Source organism: Ranitomeya variabilis, chromosome 5 (assembly GCF_051348905.1).
Source record: "Ranitomeya variabilis isolate aRanVar5 chromosome 5, aRanVar5.hap1, whole genome shotgun sequence".
Lineage (NCBI taxonomy): Eukaryota > Metazoa > Chordata > Amphibia > Anura > Dendrobatidae > Ranitomeya > Ranitomeya variabilis.
The window spans coordinates 44,491,120-44,509,398 of record NC_135236.1 but is presented as its reverse complement, the minus strand read 5'-3'; the positions used below and the strand labels follow the sequence as shown (position 1 = coordinate 44,509,398).

General features: G+C 40.0%; 1 protein-coding gene across 1 annotated transcript in view; it reads left to right on the top strand.

Annotated features, from left to right (window-relative positions):
* LOC143774829 (uncharacterized) overlaps positions 1–18,279 on the top strand; it is a 122,200-nt gene that overhangs the window by 9,868 nt on the left and 94,053 nt on the right. The window contains exons 2-4 of the mRNA XM_077262598.1: positions 8,545–8,607; positions 11,954–12,034; positions 16,682–16,747. Of these exons, the coding sequence (XP_077118713.1) occupies positions 8,545–8,607; positions 11,954–12,034; positions 16,682–16,747 (210 nt within the window). The remainder of the gene's footprint in view (positions 1–8,544; positions 8,608–11,953; positions 12,035–16,681; positions 16,748–18,279) is intronic.

Sequence of the window (18,279 nt, the reverse complement as noted above, 5' to 3'; positions counted from 1 at the left end):
GCACCTTACCGAGGGAACCGGCAGCCTGCTTTGCTTAAAATGCGCGCGTTTACTGCCTTCCGTGACGTCACGGCTTCTCATTGGTCACGTGCCGCCCATGTGACCGCGACGCGACCAATCACAAGCTGTGACGTAATTTTCAGGTCCTGAATGCCTAGAATTAGGTATTTAGGACCTGAGAGTTACGTCACGGCTTGTGATTGGTCGCGTCGCGGTCACATGGGTGGCACGCGACCAATCAGAAGCCGTGACATCACGGAAGGCAGTAAACGCGCGCATTTTAAGCAAAGAAGGCTGCCGGTTCCCTCGGTAAGGTGCAGGCTGCGTCGGAGAGGTGAGTATATCAGTATTTTTTATTTTAATTCTTTATTTTACACATTATATCGATCCCGATACCACCGAATCCCGATACAACAAAAGTATCGGATCTCGGTATCGGAATTCCGATACCGCAAATATCGGCCGATACCCGATACTTGCGGTATCGGAATGTTCAACACTAGTGCCAAGTCCTGCTGGAGAATGACATTTCCATCTTGAAAAAGCTTGTCGGCAGAGGTAGATGACTGCACTGACTTTGGTCTTGATAAAACACAGTGGACCTACACCAGCAGATGACATGGCTCCCCAAACCATCACTGATTGTGGAGACTTCACATTAGACCTCCAGCAGCTTGGATTGTGGCCTCTCCACTTTTCATCCAGACTCTGGGACCTTGATTTCGAAATGAAATCCAAAATTTACTTTTAACTGAAAACAACACCTTGGACCACTGACAACAGTCCGGTTCTTTTCCTCCTTGGCCCAGATAAGACGTTTCTGGCATTGTCTGTTGGTCATGAGTGTCTTGACACAATAATAATAATAATAATAATTTTATTTATATAGCGCCAACATATTCCGCAGCGCTTTACAACTTATAGAGGGGACTTATACAGACAACAGACATTACAGCATAACAGAAATCACAGTTCAAAACAGATACCAGGAGGAATGAGGGCCCTGCTCGCAAGCTTACAAACTATGAGGAAAAGGGGAGACACGAGAGGTGGATGGTAACAATTGCTTTAGTTATTTGGACCAGCCATAGTGTAAGGCTCGGGTGTTCATGTAAAGCTGCATGAACCAGTTAACTGCCTAAGTATGTAACAGTACAGACACAGAGGCTATTAACTGCATAAAGTGTATGAGAACATGATGGAGGAACGTGATTATGTTGTTGTTTTTTATTAATAGGCCACACAGGGATAATTAGGTTAATGCGTTGAGGCGGTAGGCCAATCTGAACAAATGAGTTTTTAGTGCACGCTTAAAACTGTGGGGATTGGGGATTAATTGTATTAACCTAGGTAGTGCATTCCAAAGAATCGGCGCCGCACGTGTAAAGTCTTGGAGACGGGAGTGGGAGGTTCTGATTATTGAGGATGCTAACCTGAGGTCATTAGCAGAGCGGAGGGCACGGGTAGGTTGGTAGACTGAGACCAGAGAGGAGATGTAGGGTGGTGCTGAGCCATGGAGTGCTTTGTGGATGAGGGTAGTAGTTTTGTACTGGATTCTGGATTGGATGGGTAGCCAGTGTAATGACTGGCACAAGGTAGAGGCATCGGTGTAACGGTTGGCGAGGAATATGATCCTGGCAGCAGCATTCAGGACAGATTGGAGCGGGGAGAGTCTGGTAAAAGGTAGGCCAATTAGTAGAGAGTTACAATAGTCCAGACGAGAATGAATAAGTGAGACAGTAAGAGTTTTTGCAGAGTCGAAAGTAAGAAAAGGGCGAATTCTGGAAATGTTTTTGAGATGCAGATAAGAAGAGCGAGCCAGTGATCGGATGTGGGGGGTGAATGAAAGCTCGGAATCAAGGATGACTCCAAGGCAGCGGGCATGTTGCTTTGGAGTAATGGTGGAACCGCACACAGAGATGGCAATGTCGGGCAAAGGTAGGTTTGTAGAGGGAGAGAACACGAGGAGTTCAGTTTTTGACAGGTTCAGTTTCAGATAGAGGGAGGACATGATGTTAGAGACAGCGGTAAGACAATCACTGGTGTTTTCTAAAAAGGACGGCGTGATAACAGGAGAAGAGGTATATAATTGGGTGTCGTCAGCATAGAGATGGTACTGGAAACCAAATCTACTGATTGTTTGTCCAATAGGGGCAGTATACAAAGAGAAGAGGAGGGGGCCTAGGACTGATCCTTGAGGAACCCCAACAGTAAGGGGAAGGTGAGAGGAGGAGGAACCAGCAAAACAAACAGTGAAGGATCGGCCAGAGAGATAGGAGGAGAACCAAGAGAGAACGGTGTCCTTGAGGCCGATGGAGCGGAGCATAGTGAGGAGGAGCTGATGATCCACAGTGTCGAATGCTGCGGAGAGATCCAAGAGAATTAGCATGGAATAGTGACCATTAGATTTAGCTGTTAGTAGGTCATTAGAGACTTTAGTGAGGGCAGTTTCAGTAGAGTGTAAAGAGCGGAAACCAGATTGAAGAGGGTCGAGAAGAGAATTATCTGAGAGATAGCGGGTAAGACGGGAGTGGACCAGGCGTTCCAGGAGTTTAGAGATGAAGGGAAGATTAGAGACAGGTCTATAATTAACACAAGGAATGCAACACTTATAGCCCATGTCCTGGATATGTCTGTGTGTGGTGGCTCTTGAAGCAATGACTCCAGCAGCAGTCCTCTCCTTCTGAATCTCCCCCAAATTTTTTAATGGCCTTTTCTTAACAATCCTTTCAAGGCTGCGGTTATCCTGGTTGCTTGTGCACTTTTCAACCACACTTTTTCCTTCCACTTAACGTTCCATTAATATGCTTGGATATAGCACTCTGTGAAAAGCCAGTTTCTTTAGCAATGACCTTTTGTGGCTTCCCCTCCTTGTGGAGTGTGTCAGTGACGCCTTCTGGACATCTGTCAAGTCAGCAGACTTCCCCATGATTCTGGAGCATACTGAAATGGACTAAGGGACCATTTTCTATGCTTAGGAAGCCTTTGTAAGATTTCTTTGATTATTATTATAATTTACTGAGATAATGACTTTTGGGTTTTCATTGGCTGTAAGCCATAATCATCAACATTAACAGAACTAAACATTTGAAATAGATCACTCTGTTTGTAATAACTAAAGCAATTGTTACCATCCACCTCTCGCGTCTCCCCTTTTCCTCATAGTTTGTAAGCTTGCGGGCAGGGCCCTCATTCCTCCTGGTATCTGTTTTGAACTGTGATTTCTGTTATGCTGTAATGTCTATTGTCTGTACAAGTCCCCTCTATAATTTGTAAAGCGCTGCGGAATATGTTGGCGCTATAAAAAAAATTTATTATTATTATTATTAATGACTCTATATGATATATGACTTTCAGTGTTTGTATTGAAGAACTGAAATAAATTAACTTTATGATGATGTCACGGATCCCCACTCCGTGGTGTCACTAATTCGTCACATATCCGCTCTCAGCACATGACTTGGGGTCTGTGACTCTCCCCAATTACCTGTAAGGTTATGCACACATGGAAAATATGCAAGATTTTACAGTACAAGTGATGTAAATGAGATCCCTGAGGTCTCATGCACACGTTGCTTATTTTTTCATTGCAGATTTGCAGCAGATTAAAATCTGCATAATATCAAGTCTTGCAGCGTATTTCACCCATTCTAAAGAGTGAGGGAAAATAAGCAACATAAGAGTGGAAAAAATGTGGAAAAAAATGAATTTTACACAGCGTTCTTCCTGCCAACACATTAGGATATGAGGTAGAATTCTCTCCTGCAAATCCTGAATGTGTGCACACAGCCTTAATCCCTGTCTGTGTCCCCATCATTTATTATAAGTACTTGATAGCATCATAATGATTTTGGGAGTGGGAGAAATTATTACCAGGTACTGAGAATCCCCCACCACCCCGATCATTGTTCTCCCCCACCTCCATGATTGCGCTCTCGCCCACCTTCATCATTGCCCTCTCCCAGCACCTCCATCATTGCCTTCCACTACAGCCATCATTGTCATCTGCCACCATCTACATCATTGTCCTCTTCTCCCCACCACCCTTGATTGTCCTGGACCTCTTACCAGTGTATTGTTTTAAAAAAAACAAAACAAACACCACCACTCACCTCACCATCTGTCCCCCACAGCATCTTTCTCTCTGACTCAGGCATGTGCTACTACTTGCTGACTTTATCCAGCCACACGTGCCTGTGTCAGACAGAAAGCGCCGGGTAGGAAACAGATAACAGATCTCTGCAACTCTGCTCTGCTGCCAATTTCTCCTTTAGGCAGCCTAGCTGCTCGGATGACTCCCTGCATGCTGCACATGAGGGCAATCTGTCCATGGGCCCCCAGAGCCTCCAAATATGAGAAACAGGCCAGATTGCCCTCAGTATTAGCTGTCCTGCATGGGTTCCCCTGCACCTTCAGGCCCCAGTGCAGCTGCATCTGCTGCATCAGTGGTATGTCCGCTCCTGATATAGGTGTACAATGCTGTTTAGTAAGGAAATACTTAGAGCACCACTTCATTGATTTTTTTCATTGCAGAACTGGAGTGGTGCTACTACTCTAACTTCCCTGAGCCCTGTCTGATACTTACCAGACTTCGTCTTCACCTTCTATTAACACTGCACTGGTTGGTCTTCGTCAGATTGTGACCTGCCAGATCTCTCCAATGTTTACTAGAGTGAGCCAGGGTCACGTCTCAATTTAAGTCAATAACAGTTTTGTTGTGACCTTGTTCTGGCTGTCATGGACTTGCTTTGAGAGCGTGTGACCATTATCTATGGGTTTTGACCAGTCAGAAGTTGCATTTACAAGGTGGTGCCATGGGACCAGAGTGGCGCCGATAAAAGGTTAATATGGCGATGAGTAAATATGAGACAAGGGTTGGGGACCTTTGCTTAGTAGCACCACTCCAGCACTAAAAAAAAAAAGGAAAGTTGATGGGGTGCGTTAAGAATTAATCGATTTTTTATCTGCAATTACTGAAGATATTTAACTTCCCTACTGGTATTATTATAAGTTAAATTTAACTATGAGGTTTTCAAAACTAAAAAGTTTATGACTAAGTGAAGTAGTCAGAATCCCCCTTTGCATCCAGGGAGGCATGTTCACGATGGGGAAGGCTAAAGAAAAGCAAAAAGAGACAAAAATGTAAAAAACATATTCATGAATAAAAAACTTACTTTATTAAATCTTCATTAAAATGCTCAAAACACAGTGTAGAGGCAACTTCGTTGACGCGATTCGATCACTCGGCAGTCATAATCGTTAACATACTTTTCTTGTACAGCCATTTCCTTTTTTAAACCATGAATCACAACCTTGTTACTAACATAAGAATATATGAATAAACATTGTGGAAATCAAAGAAAAAACAAAGTATATATAGCAAAAAGTAATTAATAGATATACATAAGGTCCCAGTGGTAAGTCTTACCCTTGGGATATCTAGGGCCTACTTTTAAGATTCATAAAGCTTTCTTATTTAACAGCATCTAAACGCTATAAACTAAATACTAAATAGCATCTAATTTTGATAATCCAAACTCCTTTTGCTTCTTTGTAATCGAGAGCGTTAATAAGTCCAAACGGGGTGGCAACTGGAGGCAGTTGCTTTTAAATTAGGAAACATTATTGATCTTAAAAGCAGGCACCAGATGGCCAGGTAGGACTTACCGCAAGACCTTAAGTCACTCGAAGTCTATTCATATTATTGTTTTAAAAAAAGAAGTGGCTGTTGAGCTATGAATATCGAGTTAGGCTCTATATGATATTGACTTTGTTGTCTATATTATTTATTTTACCAATACATTTTATGTTATGTGTGTGTTTTTTGTTTTTTGTGTTGGGTTAAAGGGAACTTGTCACATGAAAAAATGCTGTTACCCTGCAGGTATGATGTTAATGTGCAGGATAATAGCATGAAAAAAAAAAAAAAAAACCTACACAGAAAAGAAATACCAGCAATGTATAAGTGAAATAAAAACTTAGAATACCAAATTTAATATATTACCCAAAGTATAAAAATAAATTCACTTTATTAGTAATTATAAAACCATGATTACACAGAAAATAAAATATTTTTTTAGATTAAAATAATATACACATACAGGAAACAATTGATGATACAATGATATTTTATTATAAAAATTAATAAGATAAATGAAAAATTAGTATATAAAAAATGTGTAGCAGGGGACAAGGAACATCAGACTGTATGGTAAAAAAAATATAAACAAAATATAAAAATAAATATACCAGCAAAATATATAACTATATCTTGTGGGACATCACAAAGTCTATAAAAATTAATGAAAAAGTGATGATTACTCAGTGGAAATTTTTATTTCATTATATATGTATATAAAAGTAAATGCGTAACCAGCACAAAGGATTAATCAATAAAAAAATATATATTTATATATATATATATATATATTTTGTGCAATATATATAAATGAAAATCAATGTCCAAACAAAATAATTATAGTGGAACAACAAACAAATATATATAATAATATATGTAGTAAATACGACGCAAAAAATGATGTGTTCACCGCAAATAATCAATCAAAACATGAAGCGAGAATTTATTTCCATACAAAATAGTTATAATACATGTTTTGACCAAAATAGATAGAACAATAAATACAGCCATATCATCAGATGAGAACTGAGAAATAGGCTTAGTAGCTTGTATACAATTCAATGATCAAGTGATCAACAAGCCTAAAGGTCGCAAGTATAATAAATGCAGGTGTAAATAGGTAATACCAACCAGTCTACCTGGTTCTGATTGACAGCAGAAAAAGCATTAGGTTCGGCTGACAGTCCGTGTCGAGGGCGCGGTTACAGTCACTGCTTTCTAAGTATAGAGCAGTAACTGAGCTCATCAGCCTTATGACTGGAATCTGAGTACTGCCGAGGGGAGTAAAGGTTATTTCCTCCTGACGTCAGTGCTATAAGTGTGGGCACCGGGCAGGTTCAAAATATTGTTAGCCGGTGGATTTACCTGATATCTGCAGGTTAATAGTGATTTTTCACATGACAAGTTACCTTTAAGCTCATTCAAATTCACCTGGGTCAAGTAAAAGGTGTGGGCAATATGAAAATCTCATTTGAAACTCAGTAAAAAGGAGAGAAGTTGATTGAATTTTTGCATTGTGTGTGCCACACTAAGCATAGAGAACAAAAAGAGGAGAAGAGAACTGTCTGAGAACTTCAAAACCAGAATTCTTGAAGAATATCAACAATCTCAAGGTTACAAGTCCATCTCCCGAAATGTTAATGTTCCTTTGTCTATGGTGTGCAACATAATCAAGACATTTATAACCAATGGCACTGTAGCTAATCTCCCTGGAGTTGGACAGCAGAAAAAAAATGATGAAAGGTTGCAACACAGGATAATCCAAATGGTGGATAAGCAGCCCCAATCAAGTTCCAAAGAAATTCAAGCTGTCCTGGAGGCTCACAATGCCTTGGTGCCAGTTGATATCAGTTGATATTTTAATAAAATAAAATGTTATTGCAGGAGCCCCAGGAGTTCCCCACTGCTGACATAAAATAGCTAGACTATAGTTTGCCAAAATGTACATGTACAGTACATGAGTAAACCAAAATCCTTCTGGGAAAGCTTCTTGTGGACAGATGAGACCAATACACAGCCTTTTGGTAAAGCACATCATTATATTGTTTACTGAAAACACAATGAGGCCTACAAAGAAAGGACACCATACCTACAGTCAAATATGGTGGAGTTTTAAAGATGATTTTGGGTTGCTTTGCTGTCTCTTGAATTGGGTGCCTTGACTGTGTGCAAGGGATCATGAAATCTGAAGATTACCAAAGGATTTTGAGTTGCTATGTAGAGACCAGTGTCAGAAAATTGGGTTTGTGTCCTAAGTCATGGGTCTTCCAGCAGGACAATAACCCCAAACATACTTCAAGAAGCCCCCAGAAATGGATGGAAACAAAGTGCTGTTGAGTTCTGAAGTTGAAGCAACTCTAGATATAGACCAACTCTATATCCATTTGAACACCTGTGGAGAGATCTTAAAATTGTTGGGAGAAGGCGCCTTCAAATATGAGAGACTTGGAGCAGTTTACAAAAGAAGAGTGGTCCAAAATTCCAAGTGAGAGGAGTAGGAAGCTCGTTGATGGTTAAAGGAAGTGATTGATTGCAGTTATTTATTCCAAAGGGCGAGCAACCTAATATTAAGTTGAGGAACCAACAATTTTGTCTGGTCCATTTTCAGGGTTTTGTGTGACATGATGTCAAATTTGCCTTTTTTTCTTTGTGTTTTTTTGTATTTTTGAAATCTACAGAAAGGAAATAAACTTGTGTATAAGAAAATGTGTAATTGCGGTAATTTTCTCGTAGAAATATCTCATTTTCTGGCACAATTTCAAAGATGCCAAACACTGTCGGCCAAGACTGTATTCACTTGACTGCTCAAAGCACAAGAGGTTATGGATACAGAAGAATTATTTGGGAGCATCAGAAGATAATTAAGAAGAAGAAAGTACATTTCTCACATTGATCTTACCTTACAGGTTCTTCGCAGACATCAACAGATCCATGTATTATAGTGTTAACCAGCTCTTGGTCTTCATCCAGTAAGTGACATTTTTATATTAATAATATGTTCTGATGTTGTTCATTAATTATTCTCTGATGATGAAGATGTATAGACAGTGTTAGATCCCTGGTCATTTTCTTACCCTATGTAATCACTTTCTTGCAAAGGTCACCCCCTAATGCTCCAGAGGTGTAGAAAGTACGAGATCTCTGCGATCAAATTACGTATTTTTTCTAACAACTATTTATCTGGTAGTTGATTCCTATGATCAATAATAAATCTATTGCCTTACAAAGAATGGGCAGGCAGCTATAACATGTAAAAATATATAAACACATTTATTAACCATATATACCAACACAAACACATAAATATCCCCCCACAAAATTGAGTATAACAGCAGAAAAAAGTCAGCAGACCAGACAGGAGGAAACTACAGTGTCTCTGTAAGAAAACGCAACTCCGCATAAAATAAAAACTGAACATTGCCATAATATTAATTATATTTATTTTACATTATTTGAATCACTTAATATTGAGTGAAAGTATGTATACTGACATCCCCCTATATACAATATTAGCCCACATACAGCCCCCTACTTACAGAATGAGCCCTACATAGTCACTCTGTATACAGTATGAGCCCCCACATAGCCCCCTGTATACAGTGTGAGCAGCCACATAGGCTCTGTATATACAGTATGAGACCCTTACATAGCCATTGTGTACAGTGCTAGCTCCCACATATCACCTCTATATACAGTATGAGCCCCCACATAGCCCCCTTTATACAGTGTGAGCAGCCACATAGACTCTGTATGTACAGTATGAGACCCTTACATAGCCATTGTATACAGTGTTAGCTCCCACATATCACCTCTATACACAGTGTGAGCCCCACATAGTCCCCAGTATATAGTGTGAGCCCCACACAGTATTAGCCCAGATATAGCACTTCTACACACAATATGAGCCCCCATACTGCACCTTTATACAGTGTGAGCAACCACATAACCTGTCTATATATAGTATGAGACCCCCTCATAGCCTCCTATATACAGTATGAGCCCTCACATTGCCATAATATTAATTATATTTATTTTATATTAGTATTAATTGTATCACTTAATATTGAGCAGTATTAAGTAAGCTGACATCTCCTATATACAGTATGAGTCTTCCCACAGTCGACTACATATAGTATGAGCCCCACATAACCCCTCTATATACAGTGTGAGCCAACACATAGTCTGTTGTATTCAGTGTGAGCCCCACAAAGCCCCTCTATACACAATAGTAGCCCAGATATAGCCCTTCTATACACAATATGAGCTCCCACACAGCCCTCTTTATATAGTGTGAGCACCTACATAGCCTGTCTATATATAGTTTTAGACCCCCATATAGCCTTCTATTTACTGTATGAACCCTCATATTGCTATGATACTAATTATATTTATTTTATATTAATATTAATTGTATCACTTAATATTGAGCAGATTTAAGCTGACATCTCCTATATACAGTATGCTTCTGCCCACAGTCCCCTACATACAGTATGAGCCCCACATAGCCCCTTTATATACAATGTGATATAGTATACTATATACAGTATGAGCCCTTACAAAACCCCTATATACAGTATATAACAGTATTAAACCCCCACAAGCCCCGTGTATACAGTAGTAACCAACATATAGCACCCTACATACAGCATGAGACCCCACATAGCCTCATATATACAGTATGAGACCTCATATAGTCTGCTATGCACAGTAGGAAACCCCCACATAGCCCCCTAAATACAGCATGAGCCTCCACATAGCCTCCCATATACATGCAAACGTCCCTACACATATGAAAAAAAAGCACAACGCATACTGACCTCGCTCCAATTCTCCCAGCGCCTTGCTTTGGTCTGCGCTGCACTGACTCTTCCCACAGGAGATGCAATGTAATGAAGTTATCACAGCTGCTGGCTCAATCCCACACACTGATTGGTGGAAAACTGGCGGTCCTGTCCTGCATCAAAGTATTCACTGCTGTCAGCATCCAGAGAACGTGGATTGCAATGACATGAGGTGGCGCTAGACAGGCAGTAGATGGGGGGCATAGTATGGCCCATGGGGTAATGTTTCAGCCCTAAGGCTGTCTTGGCCTGCAGGCCACACTGGAAGAGCCAGTGGGCTGCAATTTGCCCAGCATTGATCAATACGTGTTGTAAATGTTGTTATAGTATTCACCATTACTACCTCTTGCCGTAGGGTATTCCACTGTCGGACTACTCTACTCTGTGAAGAACCCTGTATTATTTAGGTTCTGGAATTGTCTTTCCATATAAAATCAGCCTCCTTCTTTTGTGGCAGGGGGTCCATTTAAGTCGACCCAGGTGCCATAGCTCAGATGTGACTGCAACCAGTCCCTAACGTGTCCACTATGATTAGACAATGCTATATGATTCTAAGTTGAGTAGTATTTTACATCTCAAATATCACGTGCCCCCTCACATAAACTGTGTATCTTCAGTGGATAAACGTGGAGCATAAAATTGATCCGATTTCCACCTAGACCCAATTTATCTGTTAGTGTAATTTACTTTGTTGGTTTGGGATGTGTATTTACATGTTGATTTTGAACTACAGGCCCCTCAGCTGAGATAACGACAAGTATAGACACTGAACCCAGTGGATCTTCTTCTATCACTGGTGGTAACTAAACCAGAGATCTTACGTTAGATATGAAAATGGAGGATCATCACGTATGTCCTCGGTGTGCAATAATAGAACATCTTAGACGTTATCCACATTGGCGGACCCATTTTATCACACAACTGACAGTTATAATATACTACTCTAAGTAGGTTAGAAGATATTATAGGTGGTCTTTATTTGCTTCTAAGAATTTTTGTTATTGAAAATCGAGAGGATACCACAGCATATCCAGGGTCGTCTCCTGGTGAACAGCCATATGCAAATTCTATACAACTGGAGAAGTTGACAAATAGCAACAATCAGTTTTTTGCACAAATTAGGTATGTAAGAAGTCCTACACAAAATACCATTTACACAGTTTTCTTTTACTTGGGGCATACATATGTAACAATGATTACTTTTACTAAGGGGGCACAACTTTAATAAATTAGCATGCCGCTATTCCTCTCCAGCAGAACGCTCTTAGAAAGGTGATGGATTCCTACAAGCATAAATATGCCCCAGTTGTTAGTGTTTAGCTTTAATATAAAGGCACAAAAAGATATAAAATGAACAAAACAAGAGGGACGCCAATTTTATTACACAATGGCCAGTTATAAAGTAATGTTCTAAGAAGGTTGAAAGATATTATTGCGTGTTCATTATGTGATACCATCTATACATATGTTATAGGAACTTCAGGGCAAACCACAGATGACTACGAAACTTCTCCCAGTGACTCAACAATTCTATTCCCTACAACTATTACCTATGGTAAGTAATCATATATTTTATAGAAACTATTCATACGAGAGGTCCTACAAGTAGTACCAATTAAACAGCTTTCTTATATTTTGGCACAAACATATGTAGCTAGCAATAACTTTACAAATGGCGCCCTACTCCATTATACAGTAGATGCACATCAAGGCACTAAACTAGTAACACAACACATAAACTAGTAACCATAACTCGGGGTAAAATAGTCCTAAATGTAATGAGAATAAATGAAATATAGCTTTTACTGAAGATGAATTAAAAGACAAGTATAAATGTGTTTCAACAAAATAGACACAAAAATGTAAATGGTGGTGAGTGAACCAAAAGGGAAAACCCCAATAAAAAAGTAATCAAATGATACCATACAATTTGGCGAACAATAAATAATTAGATGCACAGGCTAAGAACGCAATGGCTTATCAGATAAAAAGTGATTCACTGTTCTTGAAATAAAGAAATAAGCATGTTATAGTAGCAAACAAATGGCAGCTCACTCACCAAACACTCCTGACTGGCGTTTCATAAGTGCTTCATCAGGGGTGCTAACCCTGGTCGCCCCTGATGAAGCATTTCTGAAATATGTGCTGGGTGTGATTGTTGGGTGAGCCACAATATTTTGCCAACTATAGCATGCAACTTTATTTCAACCTCAGGGAATCACTTTTTACTTTTTACCATGTAAGCCACCGTGTTTTTAGTTTGTATAGCTAATTATTTATTGTTAGCTACATTGTATGACATCGTATAATTACTCTGTGACCACTTTTTTTATAGGGACTTTCCCTATTGGTTCATGCTCCAACACATGCTTTTCTGTGTCTGTTGTGTTGGAAAATTTGGAAGATTGGCGTGCACTCTGTCATATGGCGAGGTGCAAGTGGAGTCTGGTATGTACCACGTAGTCCAAGGCAAGAGAATTAATCGTAAACTCTAGGCTTTGTTAATGAAAATGTATTACATATCCGTGAAAGCAAATCAAACACATAGGTGCGGGGAGACATGCAAGCAAAGTGTGTGTATATTATGTAATGTCCAGCTACTGGTACATTATGCACAGTGCTGTTTAGTCACGGTTTCAGGTGGAGCTCCCGCGTCTGTCAACATGGCTTCCCGCATCAGAATATATATAATATACAAAAACTTAGGATTACTCTCTCTCTAGAATCCCATTTGTAGCCTTACCCCACCTTCAACGGTATTATGATTACGACCCAGGCTGGGTCAAAACGTTAACTCCATTTTGCCGCATGTCTCTCAGCACCTATGTGCTATATAATAAATTTTATATTGCGAAAGCCTAGACTGTACGGTGAATTCTCTATTGTGTTGGAACTAAAGTGTTATTGGTAATACAAGCACAAATTATGGCGCAGAACTTGAGGATTAAAAGTTTTGGGAACTTTAATCACATCTTCAGAAAATCTTTAAATTGGTCATCATGAGAAAAATTGCAAAAAATGTCAACGCGTTTTGGGCTCAGAGTAGACATTTTTCACAGCACGGGTGGAAGGAAGAAGAGAGGGAAATGTTTGTTGAAAGAAGAGGTGATGAAAATATGTTTTAACCTGTAATATAAAACGAAAGGTGTTTAGAAAAAGGGAAAAAAAAGGATAATGTAAGATGGAGGCCCTTTATATTGCACAACTGCCAGTTGTAATACTGTACATAGTTACATAGTTATTGAGGTTGAAGGAAGACTTTAAGTCCATCTAGTTCAACCCATAGCCTAACCTAACATGCCCTAACATGTTGATCCAGAGGAAGGCAAAAAAACCCCATGTGGCAAAGAGTAACTCCACCATGGGGAAAAAAATTCCTTCCCGACTCCACATACGGCAATCAGACTAGTTCCCTGGATCAACGCCTTACCAAGGAATCTAGTGTATATACCCTGTAATATTATACTTTTCCAGAAAGGTATCCAGTCCCCTCTTAAATTTAATTAATGAATCACTCATTACAACATCATACGGCAGAGAGTTCCATAGTCTCACTGCTCTTACAGTAAAGAATCCGCGTCTGTTATTATGCTTAAACCTTCTTTCCTCCAGACGTAGAGGATGCCCCCTTGTCCCTGTCTCAGGTCTATGATTAAAAAGATCATCAGAAAGGTCTTTGTACTGTCCCCTCATATATTTATACATTAAAATAAGATCACCCCTTAGTCTTCGTTTTTCCAAACTAAATAGCCCCAAGTGTAATAACCTATCTTGGTATTGCAGACCCCCCAGTCCTCTAATAACCTTGGTCGCTCTTCTCTGCACCCGCTCTAGTTCAGCTATGTCTTTCTTATACACCGGAGACCAGAACTGTGCACAGTATTCTAAGTGTGGTCGAACTAGTGACTTGTATAGAGGTAAAATTATGTTCTCCTCATGAGCATCTATGCCTCTTTTAATACATCCCATTATTTTATTTGCCTTTGTAGCAGCTGCCTGACACTGGCCACTGAATATGAGTCTGTCATCCACCCATACACCCAGGTCTTTTTCATTGATGGTTTTGCCCAGAGTTTTAGAATTAAGCACATAGTTATACATCTTATTACTTCTACCCAAGTGCATGACCTTACATTTATCCCCATTAAAGCTCATTTGCCATTTATCAGCCCAAGCTTCTAGTTTACATAAATCATCCTGTAATATAAAATTGTCCTCCCCTGTATTGATTACCCTACAGAGTTTAGTGTCATCTGCAAATATTGAAATTCTACTCTGAATGCCCCCTACAAGGTCATTAATAAATATGTTAAAAAGAAGAGGGCCCAATACTGACCCCTGTGGTACCCCACTGCTAACCGCGACCCAGTCCGAGTGTGCTCCATTAATAACCACCCTTTGTTTCCTATCCCTGAGCCAGCTCTCAACCCACTTACACATATTTTCCCCTATCCCCATTACTCTCATTTTATGTATCAACCTTTTGTGTGGCACCGTATCAAAAGCTTTGGAAAAGTCCATATACACTATGTCCACTGGGTTCCCTTGGTCCAGTCCGGAACTTACCTCTTCATAGAAGCTGATCAAATTAGTCTGACATGAGCGGTCCCTAGTAAACCCGTGCTGATACTGGGTCATGAGGTTATTCCTCTTCAGATACTCCAGTATAGCATCCCTTAGAATGCCCTCCAGGATTTTACCCACAGTAGAGGTTAAACTTACTGGCCTATAATTACCGAGTTCAGTTTTTGCCCCTTTTTTGAATATTGGCACCACATTTGCTATACGCCAGTCCTGTGGTACAGACCCTGTTATTATGGACTCTTTAAAGATTAAAAATAATGGTCTATCAATGACTGTACTTAGTTCCTGCAGTACTCGGGGGTGTATCCCATCCGGGCCCGGAGATTTGTCAATTTTAGTGATTTTTAGACGCCGCTGTACTTCCTGCTGGGTTAAGCAGGTGACATTTAATGGGGAATTTTTATCACTAGTCATATTGGCTGCCATGGGATTTTCTTTTGTAAATACTGATGAAAAAAAGTCATTTAGCAGATTGGCTTTTTCCTCATCCTCATCCACCATTTCACCCAGACTATTTTTAAGGGGGCCAACACTGTCATTTTTTAGTTTCTTACTATTTATGTAGTTAAAGAATATTTTGGGGTTATTTTTGCTCTCTCTAGCAATGAGTCTCTCTGTCTCAATCTTTGCTGCCTTGATTTGCTTTTTACAGAATTTATTTAATTTTCTGTATTTATTTAATGCCTCATCACTACCTACTTCCTTTAATTCTCTAAATGCTTTCTTTTTGTTCCTTATTGCGCCCCTAACAGCTCTATTTAGCCATATTGGTTTCCTCCTATTTCTAGTATGTTTATTCCCATATGGTATATACTGTGCACAGGTCCTATCCAGGATGCTAATAAACGTCTCCCATTTTCTTTGTGTATTTTTGTGTCTCAGGATATCGTCCCAGTTAATTGCACCAAGATCCTCTCTCATCCGTTGGAAATTTGCCCTCCTGAAGTTTAGTGTCCTTGTCACCCCCCTACTACCCATCTTATTAAAGGTTACATGAAAACTTATTATTTTATGATCACTATTCCCCAAGTGACCCCCAACCCTTATATTTGATATGCGGTCTGGCCTGTTGGTTAATATTAGATCTAGCAGTGCCCCCCTCCTTGTTGGGTCCTGAACCAGCTGTGAAAGGTAATTGTCTCTCATAGTTGTCAAAAACCGATTACCTTTGCTGGAACTGCAGGTTTCTGTTCCCCAATCTATTTCAGGGTAGTTGAAGTCCCCCATAATAATGACTTCTCCTTGAGTCGCAGCTTCATCTATTTGCTTTACGAGGATATTCTCCATTGCTTCCATTATTTTTGGAGATTTATAACAAACCCCTATCAGTAATTTATTATTTTTTCCCCCTCCCCTTATCTCCACCCACAGGGACTCCACATTTTCATTAAATTCACCTATATTATCACGCAGGATGGGTTTTAAGGAAGATTTTACATATAGACACACCCCTCCCCCTCGCTTATCTGTACGGTCATTTCTGAACAGGCTATAGCCCTGCAAGTTAACAGCCCAGTCATGGCTCTCATCCAGCCACGTCTCAGATATCCCCACCATGTAAGTAGACTAGAAGATATTATTACACGTTCATTGTATCCTACCATGTGTACATTTGTAGAAACGTCAGAGCAGACCACAGATGATCTAGGAACTTCTTCCAGTGAATTGACAATTAGCGCATCAGGTAAGTAACCAGGTATTTTAGATAAATTATTCATGTAACATGTACAGAGAACAGTACCAATTGTGCAGTTTTCTCTTATTTAGCACATACATATTTAATAGAGATGACTTTTACTTGAATTTTCCAAAAATCTGCATTCTTCAAAATGTGAACATTTTTGTAATTCACTTCAGCGTGGAATCAGCAAAGTGGTGGCCACTAGCCTCCATTTTTCTGATCCATAAAAGGCCAAAAAAATTGCTTTTTAAAAAATCCTTATACTCACCCCATCAGCCCCTCTGTGTTACCAATCTTCATATCACTGCTCAAGCCGAAATCCCCAGACCTCTAAACCTGGGCCAGCACTTCTAGCTTTTAGGAGGGCTTGGGAGGGTTCTATACAAGTCTCCAAAGGGTCACTGGGTCCTGATATCAAAGTGTATGCACAGATCTCTTCCAAGCTACATCAAAGTTGGAAATCCCGTCAGGCGGGAGAGGCACAGGAGAGCAGCGGTGATTCCGTTTGGGTGACATTGAGGAGCCAAAAACATGAGTGGTGAGGTGAGCAGAAGAATTTTTTTTCACATATTATGTTTTTATGCTCTAATGTCCAGCGAGCCTCCAGAGCATAATAATAAAATGAAATATTTTGCAGCAAACAATATACATGCAGATGAATTTGGATTTTAAATGATCCCGTCATCTGTCATATGTAACAATTACCTTTACATTTGTTGCAGTAGTTCTTAGATTGCATTAAATTACAGAGAATCTGTCAGTAGGATCAACCCTCCTGAGCCGTCTAACTGGGCATGTAGGTCATAGGAACCAGAATTAAATGATACCTAAATATCTGTGATCTGATGTACTATTCCAGAGAAGTCTGTATTTTTCTTAGCATGTAAATGATCTGTTAAGATCTATGGGTCGGACATAGATTTCCCAGAGAATCTGCCTCCAGAGATTATTTTAAATGAAAGGAAGTTTTACCACAGTGTGAGACATGTAATGACTGACGGTTTCCTGTCCTGAATTACATGTCTCACACTGGTATCACTAACCTTTCAATAAAAATAAGCTTTGGAGGCAGATTTTCAGGGAGATCTATGTCCGGCCCATAGATCTTATCAAATCATTTCCATATTAACCCCATTTCAACCACCAATACACCTTTAATGGTGCCAGTTAAGGGTACTTATGCCTCAGCACTGCTTTTTAACGGCACTGGGAAATAAGTGTATAGCGCCCCTGCTTTGAAATTTCTCTGGGGACTCGGCTATTGGGGGTAGTTGAGACCTCATAGAACCTGAATTGGGTCAGTTTTTACTAACCCCAGTGTTGCAATCACCGTTATTAACGGAATAACGGCGACCGCAAAAAAAAGAGTCCAATTTCCCATTTAATTTCTGTCACGCTCATGCCCTGACAGGTAGGCATGAGCTCGGGGGGTTTGTGGCCCCACTGTGCCACAAACCAGACTACCCTGGAAGGGGCGTGACTATGACAGCTACCTTGGTCTTCACTGGAGCCTCTGATGGTGAGGTCAGACTTGT